This window comes from Lepisosteus oculatus, chromosome 10, assembly GCF_040954835.1.
Source record: "Lepisosteus oculatus isolate fLepOcu1 chromosome 10, fLepOcu1.hap2, whole genome shotgun sequence".
NCBI classification, from domain to species: Eukaryota; Metazoa; Chordata; class Actinopteri; order Semionotiformes; family Lepisosteidae; genus Lepisosteus; species Lepisosteus oculatus.
In genome coordinates, this window is record NC_090705.1 from 39,751,506 (window position 1) to 39,772,240 (window position 20,735).

Consider the following 20,735-nt stretch of genomic DNA (forward strand, 5'->3'; position numbering starts at 1 on the left):
CTGACAAAGTTGACCCATACAAGTGGCACGAGAGGAAACTGAGGAAGTGTGTTGTTTTAAACAGAAGCCCAAAGGCACTTCTTGACTCACGAAGTGGTGGTACTAAGGCAGCCCAGCCTTGCTGTTGAAGCTGATTAACTGGCTACTAGACAGGGCAGAGGGGCCAAAAGGACACTTCTTGTTTGTAACCCTTCTCACGTTTTTACCAAAACACAATGAAAATCAAACATATTACATTCCGAGTGATCTCTTTCCTGGATTAGCGGTCTTTTGTTTTACATTTCCAGAACTATGCCCTCAAAGAGGAGCTCGGGCCTAGACGGTAAGGTTTAAAATAGTGAACCAAAACAATGCGAGGTGAATGGCACTGCATTCCAGCTATAAACCTCCGAATAAAAGGTTCGCCAGGACGTGGGGTTAATATAACTACAACACATTGCTCAATCCTGCACTGTATTCACAGATGCCAGGGCAACAAGATCAACAGATTTTAGCTGCCAACTGATTAAAATGGACTGCAAGCCAAAGTAATCTGGCACAGCTTGCTCATTAGTGCAAGGAGAAGGAGGCATGAGTAGTATTTAAGCTCAACAACTGCAAACATGGGACTGTAACCCAGAGTCAGGAGAAACACATTACCCACCCGGAGCAAACTGATTGAACACAAACAAAAACATGGATCTGTGACACCAACACAACACAGCACTGCAGGAACCATTTTAGTCCTAGAGTGCAACTTCATAGGAGGTAGAGCAAACCCTGGTTTTTAGAACTATAGTCAGCTATAGTCTAGTTTCACTAGAGGTGCCACACAATTGGCACCATGCTGCTGTGTAACCATTAGTTTGCCTTCTGCTTGGCTTTTCTGTAACAAACAGCAGTTCCAGCAACTTGCAAGGCGTCCACAGATGTGTCGCAATGTCAGGGGAAAAATGTGCCTTCAGTCAGCGCTGACACTCTTGTCGTTTGTCTAAAGATGAATGGCTCTGATAGATGGGGTAGGTGCAGCCCCATGTTTGTATCACAGGAGCATTTGTGCTGTTCTCACACTCACTGTAAATAATGAGTCAGTGCCGTAAAGTCAGCTCTTAAACAATGGCGGATTCCAAACAGGGCCGGTATTCCAGCACAAAAAAAACCAACACTGTTGGGTTTTATGAAGATTTGACCAAGAGATTGTCACCACACTCACAACCAGATATAACTAATGACCATTCATAATAACTGGGTCGACAATGGTCCCGCAATTACTAGTAATATGAGCCCAGGCTTAGTCTCCAGCTCACAGTGTCTAACCCTCCCTCAGACTTGCTCCTTGAAGCTGCTGGACTCGGGAGAAGTGTTTTTCCAGGAAAGGCCGACTGTAAGAGGCCACAGTGGAGAATTTACATCTGGCAAGCCTGCTGACACAATGTTCTAAAGCCTGACTCTTCAGACAGTGCCTCCCTCACATTCCTCTCACTCCCTCCTGTGCCTGTTAAACCAAAGATCAGCTTGAAGGTTTTGTTATTGGTTTGTTACAAGTAGGCAGCATCCTTTATGTGCTCACATTATATACACAGTTGTAGAATTTCAAAACTATATAAGGTCCTCCATGTGCATAAGTACAGTAGCTCACACGCCAGACCTTCCTCTATTTTTTGTCCCCTTAAGACGATTGAGAACATTAGACTATCGCCATGCTGCGAAGGTGGAAGGTGAAGCACCCAGCAGAGCTGGTGGACATATATATACGTTTACGTTGACTGAACCAACTAGGGCCAAGTTTTTTTTCAGGGCACAGTAGTGGTGTCTGTATGACCCTATAAGAATGGGTTCTTGAACTTAGTTCCCCAGAAGGCTGCAGTACACAACACACAATACAGGGCAGTAGTGTTTCACTGCTAAACACCTCATACCATTTTTCATGATACAGTTGTACGAAAAGGCCAGATAACTTGCTAAGCATGTTACACATACAGATCAGCATACACCCAGTGTAGTACATCTGCCGATTGTTCAATTACATATTATACTACTTTTAAATTTGGTCTATGAGACACAGTACACAAAAAGTACAGTTTTATGGTCCTTCATTTTCTCATATTCAAGAAATATGCTCTTCCGTATCACAAATCACCTGGAGACAAGAGTCTCACATTCACTGCATTCAGCAAAATGAAAACTGGAAATGGAAATTGGTCTTCTGCATGCATGATTCTTATTTAATAATACATTAGATTAAATTTAGCCACAGCATTTATGTAACATCCTGCCAGGAAAAAAGCCCAGGATAATTTCTAATTCTTGGTACAAATGATCTGTACGATGTAAAAGACTTGGAAGGGCATCATTCCATCTTATTGAGAAACTGAAATACGTGGGCCAGCATTTTCTACTGTGTAAAATATTGAAGTAAGAATCAACTCAATACGGAAAGGCACGTGCGATAAAAGACGCAAAAGAACACGCAGAGTGTTCTCAAGAGCAGTCTTTCTCCCTCTTGAAACCCGGACCTCTACTGAACTTCAGGCATGGGTAGCGACCTTTCACTGGAAACAATATTAAACAAAGGTTCTCAGATGATTTTAGTTAGTTTTAAATATGTTAAACAAGTTTTGTTGTTTTTGCAGAGGGCAGCAGTACCTAATATCAAAATGAAATGTTTACTCCAAATTAAATCTAACCTGGCTCACTGGGCGGTTGTGCATTGCAAATCCCAGATAACTGTCTGGCGATCCTGTGTGATTTTTGTTTTTTATTTAAATATTCGGTTTTTTTCCTCTATCCAGTCACTGTGAAATTGACAGCTGCCTGTAAGACTTTGCTTTATGCCTTTTTGCAAGACTGCCCAGAAAGGTCCTACATTCATGCTACCCTGACATGCCCACCTGTCAGTAACACTCATATTTTTAAGCAAGGGTCCACAGTGCATTGAGGGCGAGTTGGCACCAACCGCAGAAGCAGTGAGTCGCTTACTGTCAGCATTGTGAGCCTAGAGGACCTTCGGCAAATCCCAGAAGATAAACCTGCCCACCCTGCCCTGGTGATGCTCTGTCTATTGGGGAATACCACACGTTCCACTAGTCATTCTGCCCTGACTCGAACCTGTGACATCTGGGCCTTAGCTCACAACAGGTGCTCCTAGGCTGAGTCACCGAGGAACCATGGTGCTTTTAAACCACTACAATAAATTGGCTGTTTAACCCAAACAAGCAAAAATCAGTTCAATAAAAATGGGAAAAATGTAATAAAAAAGTCATGGTTTATACTAAATGAAAGCCTAGTTAAAAAGCTAGATTTTTCTACCAAGTAATTGTCACTCATTTCTAGAATCTGACTAAACATAAGAGTCTACAAGCCCAATGTTCAAGAAGAGAGGGATTTATCCACCACTTCTATACAGTCTGGTCTTCCCTTACAAAAGCACGAGGAGCTGCAAAAAAATAACATGCATCCAAAGTAAGTCAGCATCAGGTGACCTAGGTGCAGAGCCACAGGAAACCAGTGGTGATAAACTAAACTAGGCTCTTTTGCTCTTTTTACGCAGCATGTGATAGGGTTGAAGGTTTATTGATAGGGTGGGATAGAAACAGTTTCTAAGTAAAGATTAAAAGTGGTAGAAGGGAAAAATGAGACGAAGGAGGCAAAGCTGATTGTAAGATTACTGATTGTGCAAGATCCCAACAAACATGAAAGATTACAACTCAAGACACATACCAGTAGTTACTGACACTTTTGTTATATGTGTGAGAACTATTATCCATATGAATTCCACTATCTGTTGGGGCATGCAGACACCTGTATCTTCATGCTGGTGATATTCTTGCAATTCTTGATCTATTGTGCAGTAAGGAATACAGTGGCTTGTTCAGAAAGCCTTGCATTCTTTAATATTTTGTTGCTTTAAAGATTTCAGTCATGGTGATTTTTGATGTGGCAATGCATAGATGTAATACACTGTACACAAACAACTCCACACTCTGCACATTTCCAAGCAAAAAACAAAAAGAAGTGAACGGGTAATTAGCATGAAAGAAAACTGGAAAACTTATGATGGCCTAAATATTCAAACTCTTTGCTGTGGCACATTGAAATTAATGCAGGAGCACAAAATTACCTTAATGAACCATGCAGTTGAGTGGCCTCTGGCTGTGTGCATTAACAGTGTTTTCAGGATAAACACATCTATCTCCTTACAGTCTCTCAGTTAGATTGTGAATCTCAAGCAAAGATACGCCTAAGGACCAAGGAAGACCAAGGAGCTTCTAAAATAACTCTGGAACAAAGTTGTGTAAAGGCACACATCAAGAGAAGGATACAAAAACGTTTCACAGACCTTTGATACCTGTTTGAGCCTGGTGAGGCTGGTCATTAGGAAGAGGCTGGTACCCAGACAGTGCCTAGATCAGTCTGTCCCTCAAACCTGAGCAGCTGGACAGGGATGAAACCAGAGAGGAAGGCCACTGTGAGGCCGATAGCAACTGGGAAAGAGCTGCAGAGCTCAGTGGCTGAGATGGAGCAAAACGTTCATTGATCAGTAAAATCCCAGTCACTAGAACTGAAAAAAAATCTCAAATCCTGCCATGGGGTTTGCACTTAAATGGTACCGCAAACCCGTGGCAAAAGCTTTTGGGGTCGGCCAAAACAAAACTGGATACTTTTTGGTCTCAATGCAAAGAGTTACATCTGACACAATCCCAACGACACCATCCCCAGTATCAAGCACGGCGGTGGCAGCATTATGTTATAGACCCGCCCCTCATCAGGAAGGACTGGGACTTTGTCAGGATGGAACACAGGAAGAAAAGACAGATGGAGCAAAGTGATGGCAAGTTGTAGACAAAAACCTGCTTCAGGACTAGAACTGGGATATAAACTCACCTTTCGACAGGTCAGTGAACACTAGAACAAGGCCACAGCTACACTGAGGTGACAAAGAATAACAAAGTGGACGTCCTTGAGTGGCCAGACTGCTTCAGAGCTAAAACTGGCACAAGGATCCATCAGCAGGAATATACTCCAGAGCACAAGGCCAGAACCACACTGGAGTGGCTGAGGAACATGAATCCTAAAATCCTATTCAGAATCGGCGAAAAGACTTGAAAACTGCTGCCCACAAGGGATCCCCAAGCAACTCGAGAGAACCTGAGCAAATCTGTCGAAGAGAAAGAGTGAAACCTGCACCAAGCTCGTGCACAGATTTGGTAGAAACTGACCCCAAAGACAGCTGCAACTGCAATCGCTGTAAAAAGGCTTTCCCGTTTAATACTGCGTTCCACACATCCGATTGGTTTCCTTCTGTTTTTGCTGATATTTACAGTAACTTTTCTTACACTTAAGTTCACATTTTCGGTTTGAGCATTGAGGTTATACATAAAATATTAAGTTTAAAAAATGCACTTGCATCAAAATGGGAGAACACAGGAAAGGTGTGAATAGTTTTGCAAGGAACCATTTGCACTGTAGGTAGAGCTGCCAACACTGCATTTAAAACAATATGCAACATATTAGTAGTACTGTAAGGACCAACACAAGTGATACACAACATTATAGTTAAAAGCATGAATACAGTATTACTTTACAATAAACAGTAAAGTTTTCACTGATGGGAGGTAGGACAGGGATATTGGTTGTATTCAGAATGCAATATATTTTACCAGTCATGTGGAATGAAAGTAAGTTTTACAACAATTCCTTTCAGCATTACTCGATTAGGATTAGATTATTATCATTATGACTCTTCCCCAGTAGCCTCTATAGTAACACTGAGGAAAAGCAGGACTACATTCCAATCCTCGGTAACCCTGAGAAAAATTAGATCTGCATTCTCAAATGCTAGTGTTTTTTTTTGGCGTTGACAGGACCCTTAAAAGAACAGCAAGAAAAGGAATTTTATACAACATCTGAAATATAAAATACATGCATGTGAGTTAATTAGTCCAGCATGCAGGGAGACCGAGCAGGCAGATCTGAAACACTTTCCCTGCCTGCCTTTATCAGTCTTTATCAAGAGCGTTGATTCACACCCATAAGCAGCTGCAGGTCTAGGCTAAACCCGTTGTTTATTTAGTGGGCTTTTCCAGTTGTGTTACTTCCGTTTTCAAGGACTAAACCTGCCTTTCAGTCCTAAACTCTCATGCCAGATAAAGCACAGGCCGGATTTAAGAATGCTCTCTGAATCCTTACAAGGTGCATTCCTGAAAGCCCAGGCTGCTCTGCACCGGACAGCAGCTCCTCGTGCAGCACGTTCCATTCAACAGGTTCAGGAGAGAGCCAATGCAAACAGCACAGAGGCTGGAAGTCGTTACCTTTGGCCGAAAAAACTGGCGACCCAGGGGGAGTGACGCTGTCACTGGGAGAGAGATACAGGTAATTCGTATTCACGCCTCGCTCGAAATTAAAAGGCGACTTGTAATCTTCCGGAGTCTCTGTGCTGCTGAAATCCATGCCTATGCCCCTGCCCTCGTGTGACTTCGATCCCCAAGCAGCAACAAAACAGCCCGGTTTCCTCCTCCTCTGTCTCCTGCAGACCTGGCAGTCCGCGCCGCAGCTGTGTGTGCCTGCAGACTGCGGGTTCACATGACAGAGGCTGAGAAGGCTCTTCGTTAATAAGTTACCTTCACACTATGGCTTCATCGGAATGAGATTCAGGGTTTACTGTAATCCTAAAGGTCACCGCGGGCTTCCTGCCAGGCCCGGTTTCAAACTTCATCAAAGCACATATAAAGAAAAACTAGACCACAAATGCATCAAGCTCTCATAGACCTATTCTTGCACGAGTCCACATTTTTCCCCATCTTGAGATCTGCTGTCCAGGGTTCGTAAAGGCTATTTCTCATATTGTCACGTGACCCACCGCAGGAGGAAATGTGTAATCTGCTGAAATAAAGAACGGATTAAACTACTAATCTCCTTCACACTGCTACTGTCTTGCCTGTGATGTGAGGTGAAGGTTTACTTTGCTCTGCCTGCAAGCATAAATTCCCACTGAAGATGTTTCCTTTCACTGTTACAGCAACTGCTGTAAAAAAAAACATTTTCATTTCTCATTCATACCTGATCTTCTTCATGGATCATTTGATACACCCCGTTTGACATCATCAAAGACAGAGAGAAAATGGACTGAAATTCTTCCCACTTTTAAAAAACCCCAACAGATCTCAAGATTAAAAGCTGAGAAAATGTTCACAAAATAATCTCTAATTCTATTTTGTGGGAACAGGCAGGAGAGACCGCTATCTGTGGCCAGCAAACACATCTTTCTTAAAAGCTGGTAGTTAATCGCAAGTCATGGTATTTATTGGACAAAAATAAAGACTTATAGAAAGCAAAAGCCCCTTACAGACACTAAGTTCAGTCACATTTCTGTTATTTTCTATCTAAAAGTACAAAGGATTACAATAAAAAGCCAATAATCAAGACCAAAAAAATCAACAGTATCAGGTATGAAAAATATTACACTTACAGTACGAAGCAATTCGCAGCACCTGTGTATGCGTTTCTACAGTCACTGAGTTTTGTCAAACATAGGAACTGTAAAAAACATCATTTATGTCTTCAGGACTCCCTTATAGTAAGTATAACTAAGGTACTTATCCTGTCCCCCCTCCCCTGCAGTGTCAGCAGTGTACATGAGCCATGAAGCACATCTTGAGAAAGAGAGGATGTGAAAAATCCTGAAGTACCTGAAGTACCTCACTCACTTCACAACACTCATGCAGAAGGTTAGCATGGTTGGCAGCCATTAGAGGATAAGAAAACCGCAATGTCCTGCCCAATTATATATTTTGTGTCGCCTTCCTGCAGATTCTTACATGACCTCCTTATTCAGTGCACGCAGAAAATCAATTAAGCCCGCCCACAAATTCAGAAAATAAGTACTGACATTCTGTCAGTGACATCCACAAAAGAAAATGAATCATTTTAAAGTTAACTAATCAATCTCTACAGTACTCCCAAGTGATATGTAATATTTTGAACTACTTGACCTGAAAACTAGATTCCTGAAAACAAAGATGAAGATGTTGAGCAGATAAGGCATCTCATGGAGGTGTTGCCACGGCAACTTGCGCATCTTTAAGATAAAGACATTCATTCACCTTCCTAAGGTTTACTTACTCTCCCATTTCTCATGTCCGAAATTTATACTAACGTTCGAAACCTTGTGGATAACATACTTGACTTGTGTTTATTTTCCATGAAACAGGTGATTTATTAGCTCCACGTCAGTCCCTCTGCAATGTCCTGCAGAAGGCAGCTTTTCAAAGTGGCCATACTTTTTTACATTTGAGTGTCTGGAAACCGTAAATGAATGGAATGTAGCTTACTGTATTATTGGTTAATACTTTGTTTACTAAAAACAATACTTCAACTCACACGAGTGCATTTTCTTCTTAAAATGCTGCATAACAGTCTTCAAATATGAATATGATGCCACTGAGGATGACACCGATTTGGTCTCTATCAATGCCAAACAAATTGGCATTGATGGAGGGGTAATTAACAAGGAATACATGTTGCATGAGAAAACACTAGACTCAGGGTTCAGCTGAGGCAGGATGGTTTTCATTCCAGACAGCCTGTTCTCTTTCGAACTGGGACTGTATGACTTCTATTTAATCCTGCAGGAAAATAACACAGGCAGCCACTGCAAGGCTGCAACAAAGAAAAGACTTGAACTGGTTAATGACAGACTGCAGTCAACTCATTACCAGTTTATTCCAGGGAAACCTGGTGCCACATGATAAGAGTCTAGTGAATATCACGAGATCGGAAGTATGTGTGCTCGGTGACGAACAGCTACGGGGTTAAGAAAGACCTGCAAGCCATGAATAAAGGGGTCACTCGTGAAAGACTGTGGCCACCCCGTTTCTCTTTCGTTCTGAGCATCACGTTCGCTGACTGAGCAAAAGCAAAAAGATAAAAAGACAAATCCTTTAATTCGGGGGTTGCTGACCCTGGTGTTTAGGGACACCCATTTCTTCATTTTTTTTGTTCCGGTCTTTAATTACAGACTAAACCGTTTCAACTCCGTAAATGGAACACATTTTTCACTTGGTTTTCAGCTCTTAAAAGGTTCAATCGTTTTAGTAATTGCTATCAGCCCTGTACCAACCTGTGAAAGTTTCAATGACTTCCGTAGAAGGAACAAAAACACGCAGTGTCCCACCTGTGTCTATTCAGCACAGATAAGTCACCCATTAATAGCTGTTCAGTCAGAAATAAGGATTAAATTAAAATACTTTAAATTATTTGTTTAAAAAATGCTTCATTTTTTGATTGCTTAAATTGTAGAAACGGTACACTTGAAATAGGAAACATCTGAAACTCAAGACCAAGTGCTAATACAAGTTAAGCAAAAGACCAGACAAGTAAGCAAATCAATTAAAGTCGTCAATCAGCATGATAAAACTTATACTTCATTAACAGAGCCTTTTTAGATGCCTTGTTCTGAATCGCAGAACATGTGCTGTGCATACCTGGAAATTTCGTCTATTTTGTGATGTAAATTTGAGGTTTTACACGTTACTGTGGGGATTTTACTTTTACTGTGGTTTGAAATGGACTCATCGATACCGATTCTTTCCAATCCCGAAATATACAAATTGCCCTGCAGGTGCCCTTTAATTGGTCCTGGTGTGTGTGTGTGTCTGTCTGTCTGACCTACCACATCTTGGCATCCTGTCCAGGGTGGGGTTTGGGGTCAACACGTAATTTACAGTATATACTTTTGAAAATGTTTAAAAAACAGATTTCCAGAACTGGGCTATTCTGGGACAAGAGGAACATTTTGAATTTTAGATTCCTGTCAGAACCTCCCAGAAAATACCTCAGTTTCTGTGTTTATCCATACACACTGTAAAACCTTCTTGCAAAAAAATCACAAGTGTATTTCTTTCGGAAAGATTTCCTTTAGCCTTATGGTAGAGAGAGATAGAATGATTCGCACATCCAGCATTTCACAAATGGTTGCCTTGTTTTTTAAAAAAAGGCGTGGAACAAGCTTCTAATTTAATTTAGCATGAGCATTTAAAAATAACCATAAACCTGGTCAGGAAAAGTGGACTGAAAAGTTGATGGGTGGAAAGTGTTAGAAACTGAATTCTGATGTTGCAAATAATTCATCTCATGCAGACACGAACTCTGTGTTAAACATTCTGTGCAAGAGTGAAAAATATGGCGAGGAGATGGTGTTCCCATATGAATTACTGAACAAGAGAAGAACTTATATATTATTTTTTATATTATTTACTTTCCGAAGAAAACTGTGCTATTCAGGGGAAAAGGGGAAAAATTAGAAAACTATTAAATCATGTTTGACTTGACTTGAGCTTAACTGTTTCCCTTAAAGACAAAACATTTGTTTGTAATAATAAAATGCTTGGATTTAGTGAAAATGAGTTTTCAGCAAATGGTTAATGTTATCAGAAAAAAATGCATCATAATAATAATCTGACCCAATCAGAAAATAAAGAATTGTGAGCAATAATCATCAAAAAGATGTACAAGACCCACTGGGCAGTGAATGGGTCATGTGACATATATCCTAGCAATGGTATCTCCTGTGAGACAGTTGTTTTCTCTTCACAGTAACCTGTAATAAGGAAGGCTTGTTTCTGTAGCTCACTATATGCAGTGAACAACAACAAAAAAAGTATGAAATTTAGTTAAAGAATTTGGAAATTTGGCAGGTATTTTGAGGTATGTAAAACTGTGCTCAGCTGATAAGAGTTGTTCAGTCTAGTGTTAAGAATGAAAGAATGTTAAGGTTATACACCACACTAGTTACATCTCACTCAGATGTTGCGTACAGTTCTAGTCACTGCTCTAAAAACAGGATTTTATGGCCCATAAAAAGAGTTTGAAGAGAAATGAGAATAATTCCAGGTTATATACATCTGTGTATCATACAGTAAGGGCACATGTTAAAGGAGATGGCGGGTTTATACTTCTTCTTCTCCACAGCCTTAGTCCCAGACTGTCCTGGGCTCAGCTGCTTTGGTTGCTCTTCTCCACTTGTCTCTGTCGAGCACATCTTCCTCACTCACTTCACATACCTCCATATCTTTTCTCACACAATCTATCCATCTCTTTCTAGGCCTGCCTCTTCCCCTGTTACCTTCCACCTCAAATTCCATTACCCTCTTTGTTACTTCCTCAACGTCCCTCCTCATGATATGTCCATACCTCCGTAACCTCGCCTCTCGCATCTTCTCAACCACATCCACCACCCTACGTCGTCTACGGATTTCTTCATTTCTGATCTTATCCTTCATTGAAATCTGCAGAATCCATCTCGACGTCCTCATTTCAGTTCTTCTCATCAAGTTCTCTTCCCTCTTTCCAACTGCCAAGCATTCAGCTCCATATAGTAGTACAGGTCTAATCACAGATGGCGGGTTTATACAAGTATTAAAAATCCTGCAAGACACAAAGTCAACCCAACGGACAGCTACAGAACTAAAACAGCAGGATACAACTGGATGTTCCACGAAAGTGTATGCAGGACTTCGAACAGGAGGGACCGATGCACTAAGGGAGAGGTTGCCAAGCTGAGCTCGAAATGTTCAAGGAACAGCTGAAAAAGAACGCAGCTAAACCAGCACGATGGATTGAGTCTCCGCGCTTGGCATCTCTCTTATGTTTTTCCTGTTGCCTTTCTTACGGCAACAAGTTGCAGCAGAGCCTTGCCTGTGACTTCTTGTCGTGCATCTGGAAGGAATGTTCACACCGCCTCGGGGTCAGCGCTCCGAACATCTGGAGGAGGGCCCAGCTTCAGCGATGAATGAACTGGATCCCCCACAATGAAAGCGCCCGAGATTCTTTGTCCGCAAGCTGCAGTTCAGGAACGCTCTTTTTTTTTGGGACACAAATCCCCGAAAAAACACTGCAGGGCTTGTGCTGCATTCATCCGGGCTTGCTCCTCGACAGCAACAGAGATTTGCTATGTCTGGAATCTGCCAAAAGGCCCACCAGGGGCATTTGTTAAAGCAAGAAGCAATGAATGCGACAGGCAAGGGTCCAGCTGAGGGATATTTAATTTGACAACTTCAATTGTTTTGGGTGGCTGTGTTTGTCTTTTAAACAGACAGGTTGATAACGACGCCCCGCACGGATCAGTATTGGGGACACGCAGTGTTTTAGCATAAAAGGACAACAAGGCTCCAAGATGTATAAGGCAATCAGGGTCACCTGCCGAAACTGAAAATGTTGTCTAAACAATTTTGGCTCCACTATCAGCTATCTCTCCTGAGACTCAAAGCACCTGTTCTTATTCTTTTTGTTTTTAGTGGGGCTGAAGAGATTGGGAGAGAATATAAAATAGGAGAGGGAAAAAACAAAACCACAGCTTGCTATCTGTTAAAGATAAATAGCACTACGATACCTGTTTTCGTATTCAAACTAACAAATTAGATTATGAATCACCAATATTCACGGACTGCAAAAGCAAAACAATAACCCACTACAACAAGCTGAGATTTGTCTCCTGAAATGTTTTGAAACAGTAAAAGGTAGAAGGTACAATTTATCATCTTAGTGGTAACAACCAAAACAAATTGTTGGTAACCTAAAGGGTTATTTTATGGTTTGAATTTGTAAAGGGCATATTGTGTTGTCTGGCTTCATATTACACAAATTATGGTACTAAAATAAGCATAATGCACAGCAGAGTATCTACATTTCAAATATAAAGGCCTAATCACCAAAACAGGCACTATCACACAACAGACATTTTATTAAATGTGTAATACCTGTATTGAACAACACAGAGAGAATTGCTCAACTTCTGACCTGCTAGCATGGGACAATGAAGTTTTTTATGTTATTTCAAATTTGTTAAGTTGCACATCGCACCAGCTAAAACAGACTGTACAGTATGTGCCAGAATCCTTCATGCTGAAAGATATCTGCCAATTACTGATTAAAAATGAAAACAGCACTTTGAATCAATTTTTAAAGCAAATGGCTTCAACAGCTACTTGCAGTTTTTTCTTCTGCTTCTTCACATTTGTAACATCCTGTTTCAATTACTCTATAGAAATAACCGTAAGACATGTGATGATGGGCGCCACTGGGTAGTGCAGTGGTTAGTTTTTCTGCCTCACGGCGCTGGGGCCCTGGGTTCGATTCTGGACCTGGGGTGCAGTCTTTGTGGAGTTTGCATGTTCCCCATGCATTTGCTTGGGTTTGCTCCAGGTGATCCGGTATCCTCTATTAGTCCACAAACATACTGGTAGCTTAGTTGACTTCCGGTAAAAGTGGTTCTGGTGTGATTGTGTCTATGTTTGTGTCTGTGTGTGATGGACTGGCATCCCATCCAGAATTTGTTTGCTGGAACTGGCTCCCAGCTGGAAGAAGTGTCATGAAGTGCACATATCATGACTGTAGTTTGTGACTGATCACACATTCATAAATAAATGTTAAAATAAAATAAACTCTAAAATAAAGTAGATGTCATGTATACGTAAAATAACTCTTTACTGTCGACCTTGTGTTGATCCATCACCTTTAAAACGGATTTAGACACCATTTAATTATACACCTTGAAAATGTTCATTACCGTGTACATTTTATGTTGAAAGGCAGTGAATTCAGAAAATGTATTTTGTTCCGAAGCAGTGTGCATGAAACGTCCGTTTTATTACTGCTGGTCAAATCTAACCAATAAGAAATTTGCAGAATTAATCACAACATGGAGCTCTATTTAAATTGCAATCAGCATGACCCTACAAATAAAATATATATTTTTTAATCAGCTGAAAAAGATCTTCAGAGTGTAGAATGTGCTTCTGAGAAAATTCTATTAAGGGGGATACCATGTGTGTTAGATAATGGATTACAGTCTCTTCCCATCATGTGATGTAACCAAATTAGGAAATACGATTGCTGTTGGCTAACAGTTGGTTTCATTAGCCTTGCTAGAAGGGAGAAGATTTTCTCTGGTTTGAGACACAAATCAGGAGTTTTAAATATTAGAACTCCACGCATGTCAAGCTGCATCATGAAGAACCAGAAAGTTTTAATACAAGACTGAACCCTCATTAAGTAACTGCAAAATGTCAGGATACTATTTATATGGTAGAATTTTTACTCTCTACATTTTAGACCATGTGCAGAAAGAAAGGGCACTGCCCAGGAGTCAAAACTAAAAATGTCCTAGCTCAGGGGAATAATCTAGAACAGGGGTAGTCAACTTCTGTGGCATGCCAGGACTTTGAACCTACCTACCGAAAAGGGCATTACTGATTAATTACAATCTGTGATTGCTTAATTAACCCAACCGCTGAAGATCACTTTGAGAAGGAAGGATTTGCTGGAACAAAGACTTGCACTGCACAGGAAGTGTGACGATTCTCTACCCTCGGAACCAGTGCACCGTCTCAAACTGGAGGAGCGTTTCTGAAATGATGGTTGATGTGTCCTGTAACCTGCCTTACTATTACATCAGAACATTTACACATTTTTCCTTTAGTGTCCTGTTCCATGTTTGTGGGTGTTTTTTAATGCTGTCAGGCCAACTGGAGTTTTCCCCAACAGAGAGTGGAGATTTTGCTGCCACACTAAATTGTTACACGTGCACACAGACACCGGTGCCTCTATAAACATCCTCTCTCTATTGTAGAAACTCGGATGACAAGAGCAGGAAAGAAGTGTGTGAACTCTCCAGTGGGAGCAGGGGGTCATGTTCAACCTGAAATTCTCATTTTCTATGGCTGGCTGAACGAGCAACAGCACAGACTTACTGCACACTGAGCAGTAAAAACCAGGGCAGAAGCCACAGACCTCCAGGGACTCCTGGAGCTGGTCTCCTTTGAGTTCGTATCATGTAGTACCATCCTTTTGGAGCCAATCACAAGAACCGCACAGGGCAGTCTGTGAAAGTGGGCCTACTGGAAGACGTCGGAAGACTCTGGGTGGGAGGATCGTTCATTTCTGGTAACTGACCAGACCGTACCTGCCTCAACTCTTCCATCATTTTATTTTTTTTTTCAAAAAAAGGTCACTTCCACCTTCCACCAAAAAGTGTTGTGTTTCACGACTCGCCGTCGCGTACTACTTTGCTGCACCTTTTTTGTCAGGGAAATGTTCGAGGCCTAGTCCTGTGGAAGGCCTGGGTAGCCCGGGTAAGAGTTAAGATCCAGTGCTGGTGTCAATTTAAGAGTCCCCCAGCAGGAGCCAGCTAGATTCCCCCCCCGAAAGAATCTACTTAAACGACCGAATCCAGAAGGTGACCTCACCCCTCTGCGCCCCTTATAGAATAAAACTGATGTACCCCTTAAATAACATATGGCCCCCCAGCAGCAATAAAACTTGGCCCTGACATAGGCCCTGGTGTGAGAACAGTACTGTTGCATCGGCACTAAACAGGGACCGCCGCACAGCTGGCCTGAAAAGTGGTTCTAACCAGGGCAAAGGCTATTGCTTTTCAGAGAAGAGGATGCAAGTCAGACGTTTCCTGGCATTTAATTGCGTTAAATTAAATTTTAACTACCCGCGTCGCACTGCCTCTGAGTTATATTTCACATTTCGGCTGCACGCTGCTGTAGGCCCAAGACCATTAACATGCAGGTCAAGAGCCTGACGGGATCCTACCATTTATTCTGATACCATCCTAAGTCTAAAAAAGTCTAAAAAAAATTTTTTAAAAAGCTTAAGTTTTCCATATGCCACATTTTAAAGGAGCCAACAGACATTCATTTTCTGTTTACAAGGCCCCAGTCGACTTATAAAAGATGAAAATTACCATTACGCTAACATGGTGGCATCTCTCTTGTTATTATAGTAATATACACAGTGCACTATAGGAGAAATGCATTCACTCTCCAGGTTTCTTAAAACCAAAGCAACCAGAGTCGCGCAGTACATTACTGCAGCCATATAAAATCCAGCAGCAGCGATACCTTTGAAGAGTAGCCTATGGGTCTTAAGATGGTGCCTTGCAAAAGTACTCAGAGCCTTGCTACGGTGTCCCCATTTCATGAAACACATGACGTTTTTTTAACTTAATTTATTAAAACCCTCAAGGCTCAAACTGAAGACCTCTAGGGGTAAGATAACTAAAAAAAATATGTTCCTTGCATAAGTACGCAGAGCTGTGAGCTCAATATCCACGTAAAAGAATCAATTATTCTTTCAATTAAGTCTTTCGGGGTAACTCTCTCTCCCAACTTTGTGGACTCCAGCTTGGTGCAATTTGTGCTCATTCTTCCTGGCAGATTTACACAAGACCTCTTAGGTTGCTTGCAGGTTGGTTTAGTTTAGGTCTTCTGACCGATTCAGGTCATGACCTTGCCTGGGCCACTTAAGGATGGTCATATTCTTAAACCACTCCAGTGTGGCCCAGGATCCCTGAACTCTGGTTGCTATCCTGGGTTCTCCTCGTATTTATTGGTGTATTTATTCTGAAATTGTGTTAACCACTTTTATTGCACACAATCAGAGGCCATTCAACTAAATGTATGGCTTTTGTGCACCTAAACTAACTTAGGATCGCAAGGGACTAAATATTTAGGCAATCGTGAGTTTCCCATTTTTCTTTTCCATTGATTACCTATTTTTGTCTTTGGTTCTTGTTTGGGTGTGTGGCGTGTGTATATATAACAAACATTAATAGCTACTTCAAAGTATTATGACAGCAGGCTTTAAAGCACAAAATGTGAAACCTGCACAGGGGTCAGAATACTTTCACAAGACACTGCAGACTCAACACATTATATATTTCTTAACTGCCAAATCAGTTATTGTATTTGTTGGTTTCATTTCTACCATTTTTTCCCCAATACTAGATAATTTAAAAGGTAGTCATGTACAAAAGCTGTAAAGAAGAAGTCCAAAAGAGAGCTGTACTAGACTAACCACTCCAATGCCCAAGAATAAAAATGAAAATAACCAATGCAGAAAAGAATGCTGAAACCCAGGCTGACGTTATATAATGGCCGTTGTAGTACATGTTTTTATTTTTCCCTTAGCTTAAGCAGTACTCAAAAGCATTACAGTATGCTTCACTGTCAGCACCGACATTTGCTTTGGTAGAACATAAAAGATGCCCACGCCCTCTAATTAAGGTCTACACACACTTTGTATAAAGTGAATTCTTCGTGTCTTTTGTCATTCCCATACATTATATAAATTGTTTTGCCTATATATGTTATCACCATATACAACAATAGATATTATGAATAAAAAGCTTTAAGGGAAAGCAATAATAGAGTACATTACTGATTTTATATAACACAAATGCTGATTTTATACAACACAAACGCATATATGAGGAGAGGTGTCTAAAATCACTCGCAAATCCAACTCATGAGCTCAACTTTATTTAAAAGCTTCTAGAACAAAATTTGATCTTAACTAAAACAGGCCTTTCGCCTTGGGGCTCTGGTAGTGTCCCAGAAGAAGGCTGACTTCTCAGCTGTACTGCGGGGTCCCCGACTGTCTGCACCTTCAGACAACCGTGTCAGAAAAGCTTCTTAAAAGAGTACAGAGCCGCTGCAACGGTACAGTAAAGCAGCAGAGTCCCGACGCTCACCGAGCTTGTTCTTATCAGTCCACTGCGTGTATCAGATAAAGAAAAACACAGATCTTGTGTTTCAGGGATTTAGTTTATGGCAAGGCCCAACACAATCGCTCACCATATGCGTAAGATGTTATCGGAAGACAATGTACAGTACGGTTTATACCTCATTAATTAATTTTTGAATGAGCTGTTTGGAAAACCCTGCATTGCAGATCGGGGCCCAGCTGTGCACAAGTACACGATGAACTCTGAATTCAATCTGCCTGGAATTGTCCACTCCTGTCATAAGCTTCAGTAGTTATTTCAGTTAAATGTGGCCAGGAGATTCTTCCCAGTGGAGACAGCTGGCTGTTAAATGTGAACCAGAACAGTTTTTCTCTATAAGCCACCAAGATGTTACCCACAGGTAACACACAGGTAGTTTTCATTGTGTCTCACACTGGTCAGCCAGGTATCCCCCCAAAAAGAAAAGATCTCAGGTCATTGTAGCTTACTTTCTTTGGGGAAAAAATGACCTTCCACAAAGCACGAGAAATGTTAAAATCTGTCCAACCAGACAAGAGTTCTTCTAGGACAGATAAGAGAAGGCTGTAGCTTGACAGACTGTAAACCGTAAAAGAAGGGCTAAACAGAAGCACTGTACTATTCAAATACCTACAATACTTCATCAGAATGCGACTGTATTTGACAGAAATTATTGTCAAACGTCTCCTGAGAAACTTTCCCCTGTGAAAAGAAAATGAAACGTGCACAAACTAGAAAAATAACAGACAGCTGGTCTGCGGGGAGAGAGCTGCGTTATGGACAGCAGAACTGGGGCCCGGCGTGGCGAAGGGTTAACGAGAGAATGGGCTGCGAAGGTGTCTGTGGGAGTGCTGAAACGTCACGGACACTTTTTGAACTGGGATCCTGGCGACTTATCGACTGAACACAACTGACGGCGCTCTAATGATAAGGGCACCAGAGGGTCCTTCCCCCTCCGCCCTGGGAGACAAAAGGAGAATTATTTGCTTCCTTCTGAACAGCCGCCAGTTCTATATGCCAAAGTTCCAAGGATACAATAGAAAGCATGAAACAAACTAACTTTGAGCTGAAAAAGGCATTAAGACACTCTTATTGACATTCACACTAATCTATTTGTCAGAAATACAAATCAAACCACTGAAACGTAAGATGATTATTTAAACAGCTGGAATACTATTGCAACCATGTCAATGAAAAGCATACTGCTTAAATTTCCTAACAACAATACTGTCAGAACCAGGGGGCTTTTTGTACAGGTATCTGTACCTGACGTTATATTTTTCATACCCAAAAAAAGGCAGACGACTTTACCCTGGAAGATCTGTAAACTTACACCCTGCATGAAAAGCAAAAAGTGTCCGTCTTAAGAAGGACTGCCTTTCCACATGGCTATTCTAGACATAACAGATGGATTTCCCAGAAACTACCACATTTGTCCCCTCAGAAGATTTAATAGTCTGTGGTCATGAGTACCCTAATGTGCAGCCTACTTCAGTGCACATACAGGCCTCATGTTAGACCCAGCTCAGTGTGAAGACTGACGTTTCCCACAGAGCTTTCATCAGTTGGGACAGGACACTAAAGCAATCCAGAGATTGCCCAACTTTCAATTGTGAGAGCCATTTTGTACATCTACATTCTTGTGAAACAGGAGAGTGAAGGTGTTTGAAAAAACAGAACTGTCACGTGACATGAGAGGAAAACATTTCTGTATGTTTCTTCTGACATTAACGGAAACTTTTTAAACCTATTCCATTGTTATAACTACAGGTATTAACAGGGTAGAAAGTTTTTTTTTTATGAGAGATCTTTCACTCTAGTTTATGCTGCACTCCATGGTTGGCTAACTCAGACTAGCCTGATCATCCCCAAACCGCAAGCTGATGCACAATGTGAGCAGTCTAATAAAAAAACATAGTAGTCTAGACAGCATTCACATTGTTCCTTGAAAAAATATCAAAATAGATTTTTTCACAAACAAATGCAGCAATAAATAGGTGAAACTAGTTCCCTCAAGGTGGTTTTATTTAAAAGCCTATGCACTTAATACAAAATCCAACTACTGAGATGGAATACGTCTTGATTTCAGGATGATCATTGCAGCTGGATTCGAATGGTACTTTTCCGCTGTAATTTTGTGGCGATTCCACATAACTTAAAACCATACCTAGACTTCTTGTTCCTTTTTCTTCTCCACACTGCTGGTTCCCCTGTTTATGTCCTCATTTACTATCCCAGAGGTGCAAAGTAAGAAATGCTTGATTTGTAAGTTTGGCAACATTTTACCAAAGAGTATATTAAAGGGAGAGACATAGGTGAATGCGCTAAGTTCTACATTTCAGCATTATTATACCAGAGAAACTATGTGCAATCTTTGGTATCAATGTTTTGGTAGAGGGCTGTGCATAACAGACAGTGCTAAATTCCAAAATTCTGGCCAAGTGCCTGCAAACCTGTAAACCAAACGTCTCCTGATCACAGTTTTGACGTGATATGAAGTTCTGAGAAAAATGCTAAGAAAGCTAGATAGAGTAACAGATTTTGTAATAAATCAAGCACACACTGAACTTCAGTGTGCTGTGCATCTACAACGACACACCTACAACAGGGTATGTTTGAAAGCCATTTCTTTTGGGCGTATAGCGCTAAAGTATAGCAAGATTTCAATTCAACAACAGTTCAATTAAGCTCAGTAATTAAGACATCAGTGGCAACAAAGACCACATCTTACACACAAAGCACAATGAGTTGAAAATGTGGGTACAAGGAAACGTTTAATGCTTAATGGCTATTGCAAGTAGCATGAAGTCACCCATAATTCCTCAACCACAGTCAAATTTATAAAAGACTTATGTCATTAGCTTTTACTGCATTTGCCAGGTCTATTCCAGAACAACCTTCTTAAACTTCACAAATTTAGTTGAAAGCTTTGCAGACTAAGTGTTTACGAAGCAGCTACTCTTGCGACGTACTCAAGCCCTGTAATCAATCCACTCCTGAACAAGAACAACCCAGAAAGTCTCAGATATTTCAAGTTCGGTATAACGCTGCTGGCACAAAAAATGCTGGCGTATTTCTCCCCTGCTTCTTTATTTATACACTGCCTGACGCAGACCAAACTATGTCAGCCTCACTGCTGATGTCTCTCTGCTGACATTCTCAAGACAGAGGGGATCTTTGAACATCAGCGATGCTGCAAAAGGCAATT

General features: G+C 41.1%; 1 protein-coding gene across 4 annotated transcripts in view; it reads right to left on the reverse strand.

Annotated features, from left to right (window-relative positions):
- tpd52 (tumor protein D52) overlaps positions 1-20,735 on the reverse strand; it is a 37,382-nt gene that overhangs the window by 12,669 nt on the left and 3,978 nt on the right. The window contains exon 1 of one of the 4 annotated variants that reach the window (XM_006635631.3): positions 6,291-6,555. The exons of 1 other annotated variant lie outside the window; for it this stretch is intronic. In XM_006635631.3, coding sequence (XP_006635694.2) covers positions 6,291-6,429 — 139 coding nt within the window. In that variant the 5' untranslated portion in view covers positions 6,430-6,555. Of the gene's footprint in view, positions 1-6,290; positions 6,556-20,735 lie in introns of those variants that run through there. 2 more of the 4 variants (XM_015357023.2, XM_015357024.2) reach the window with 2 other exon arrangements.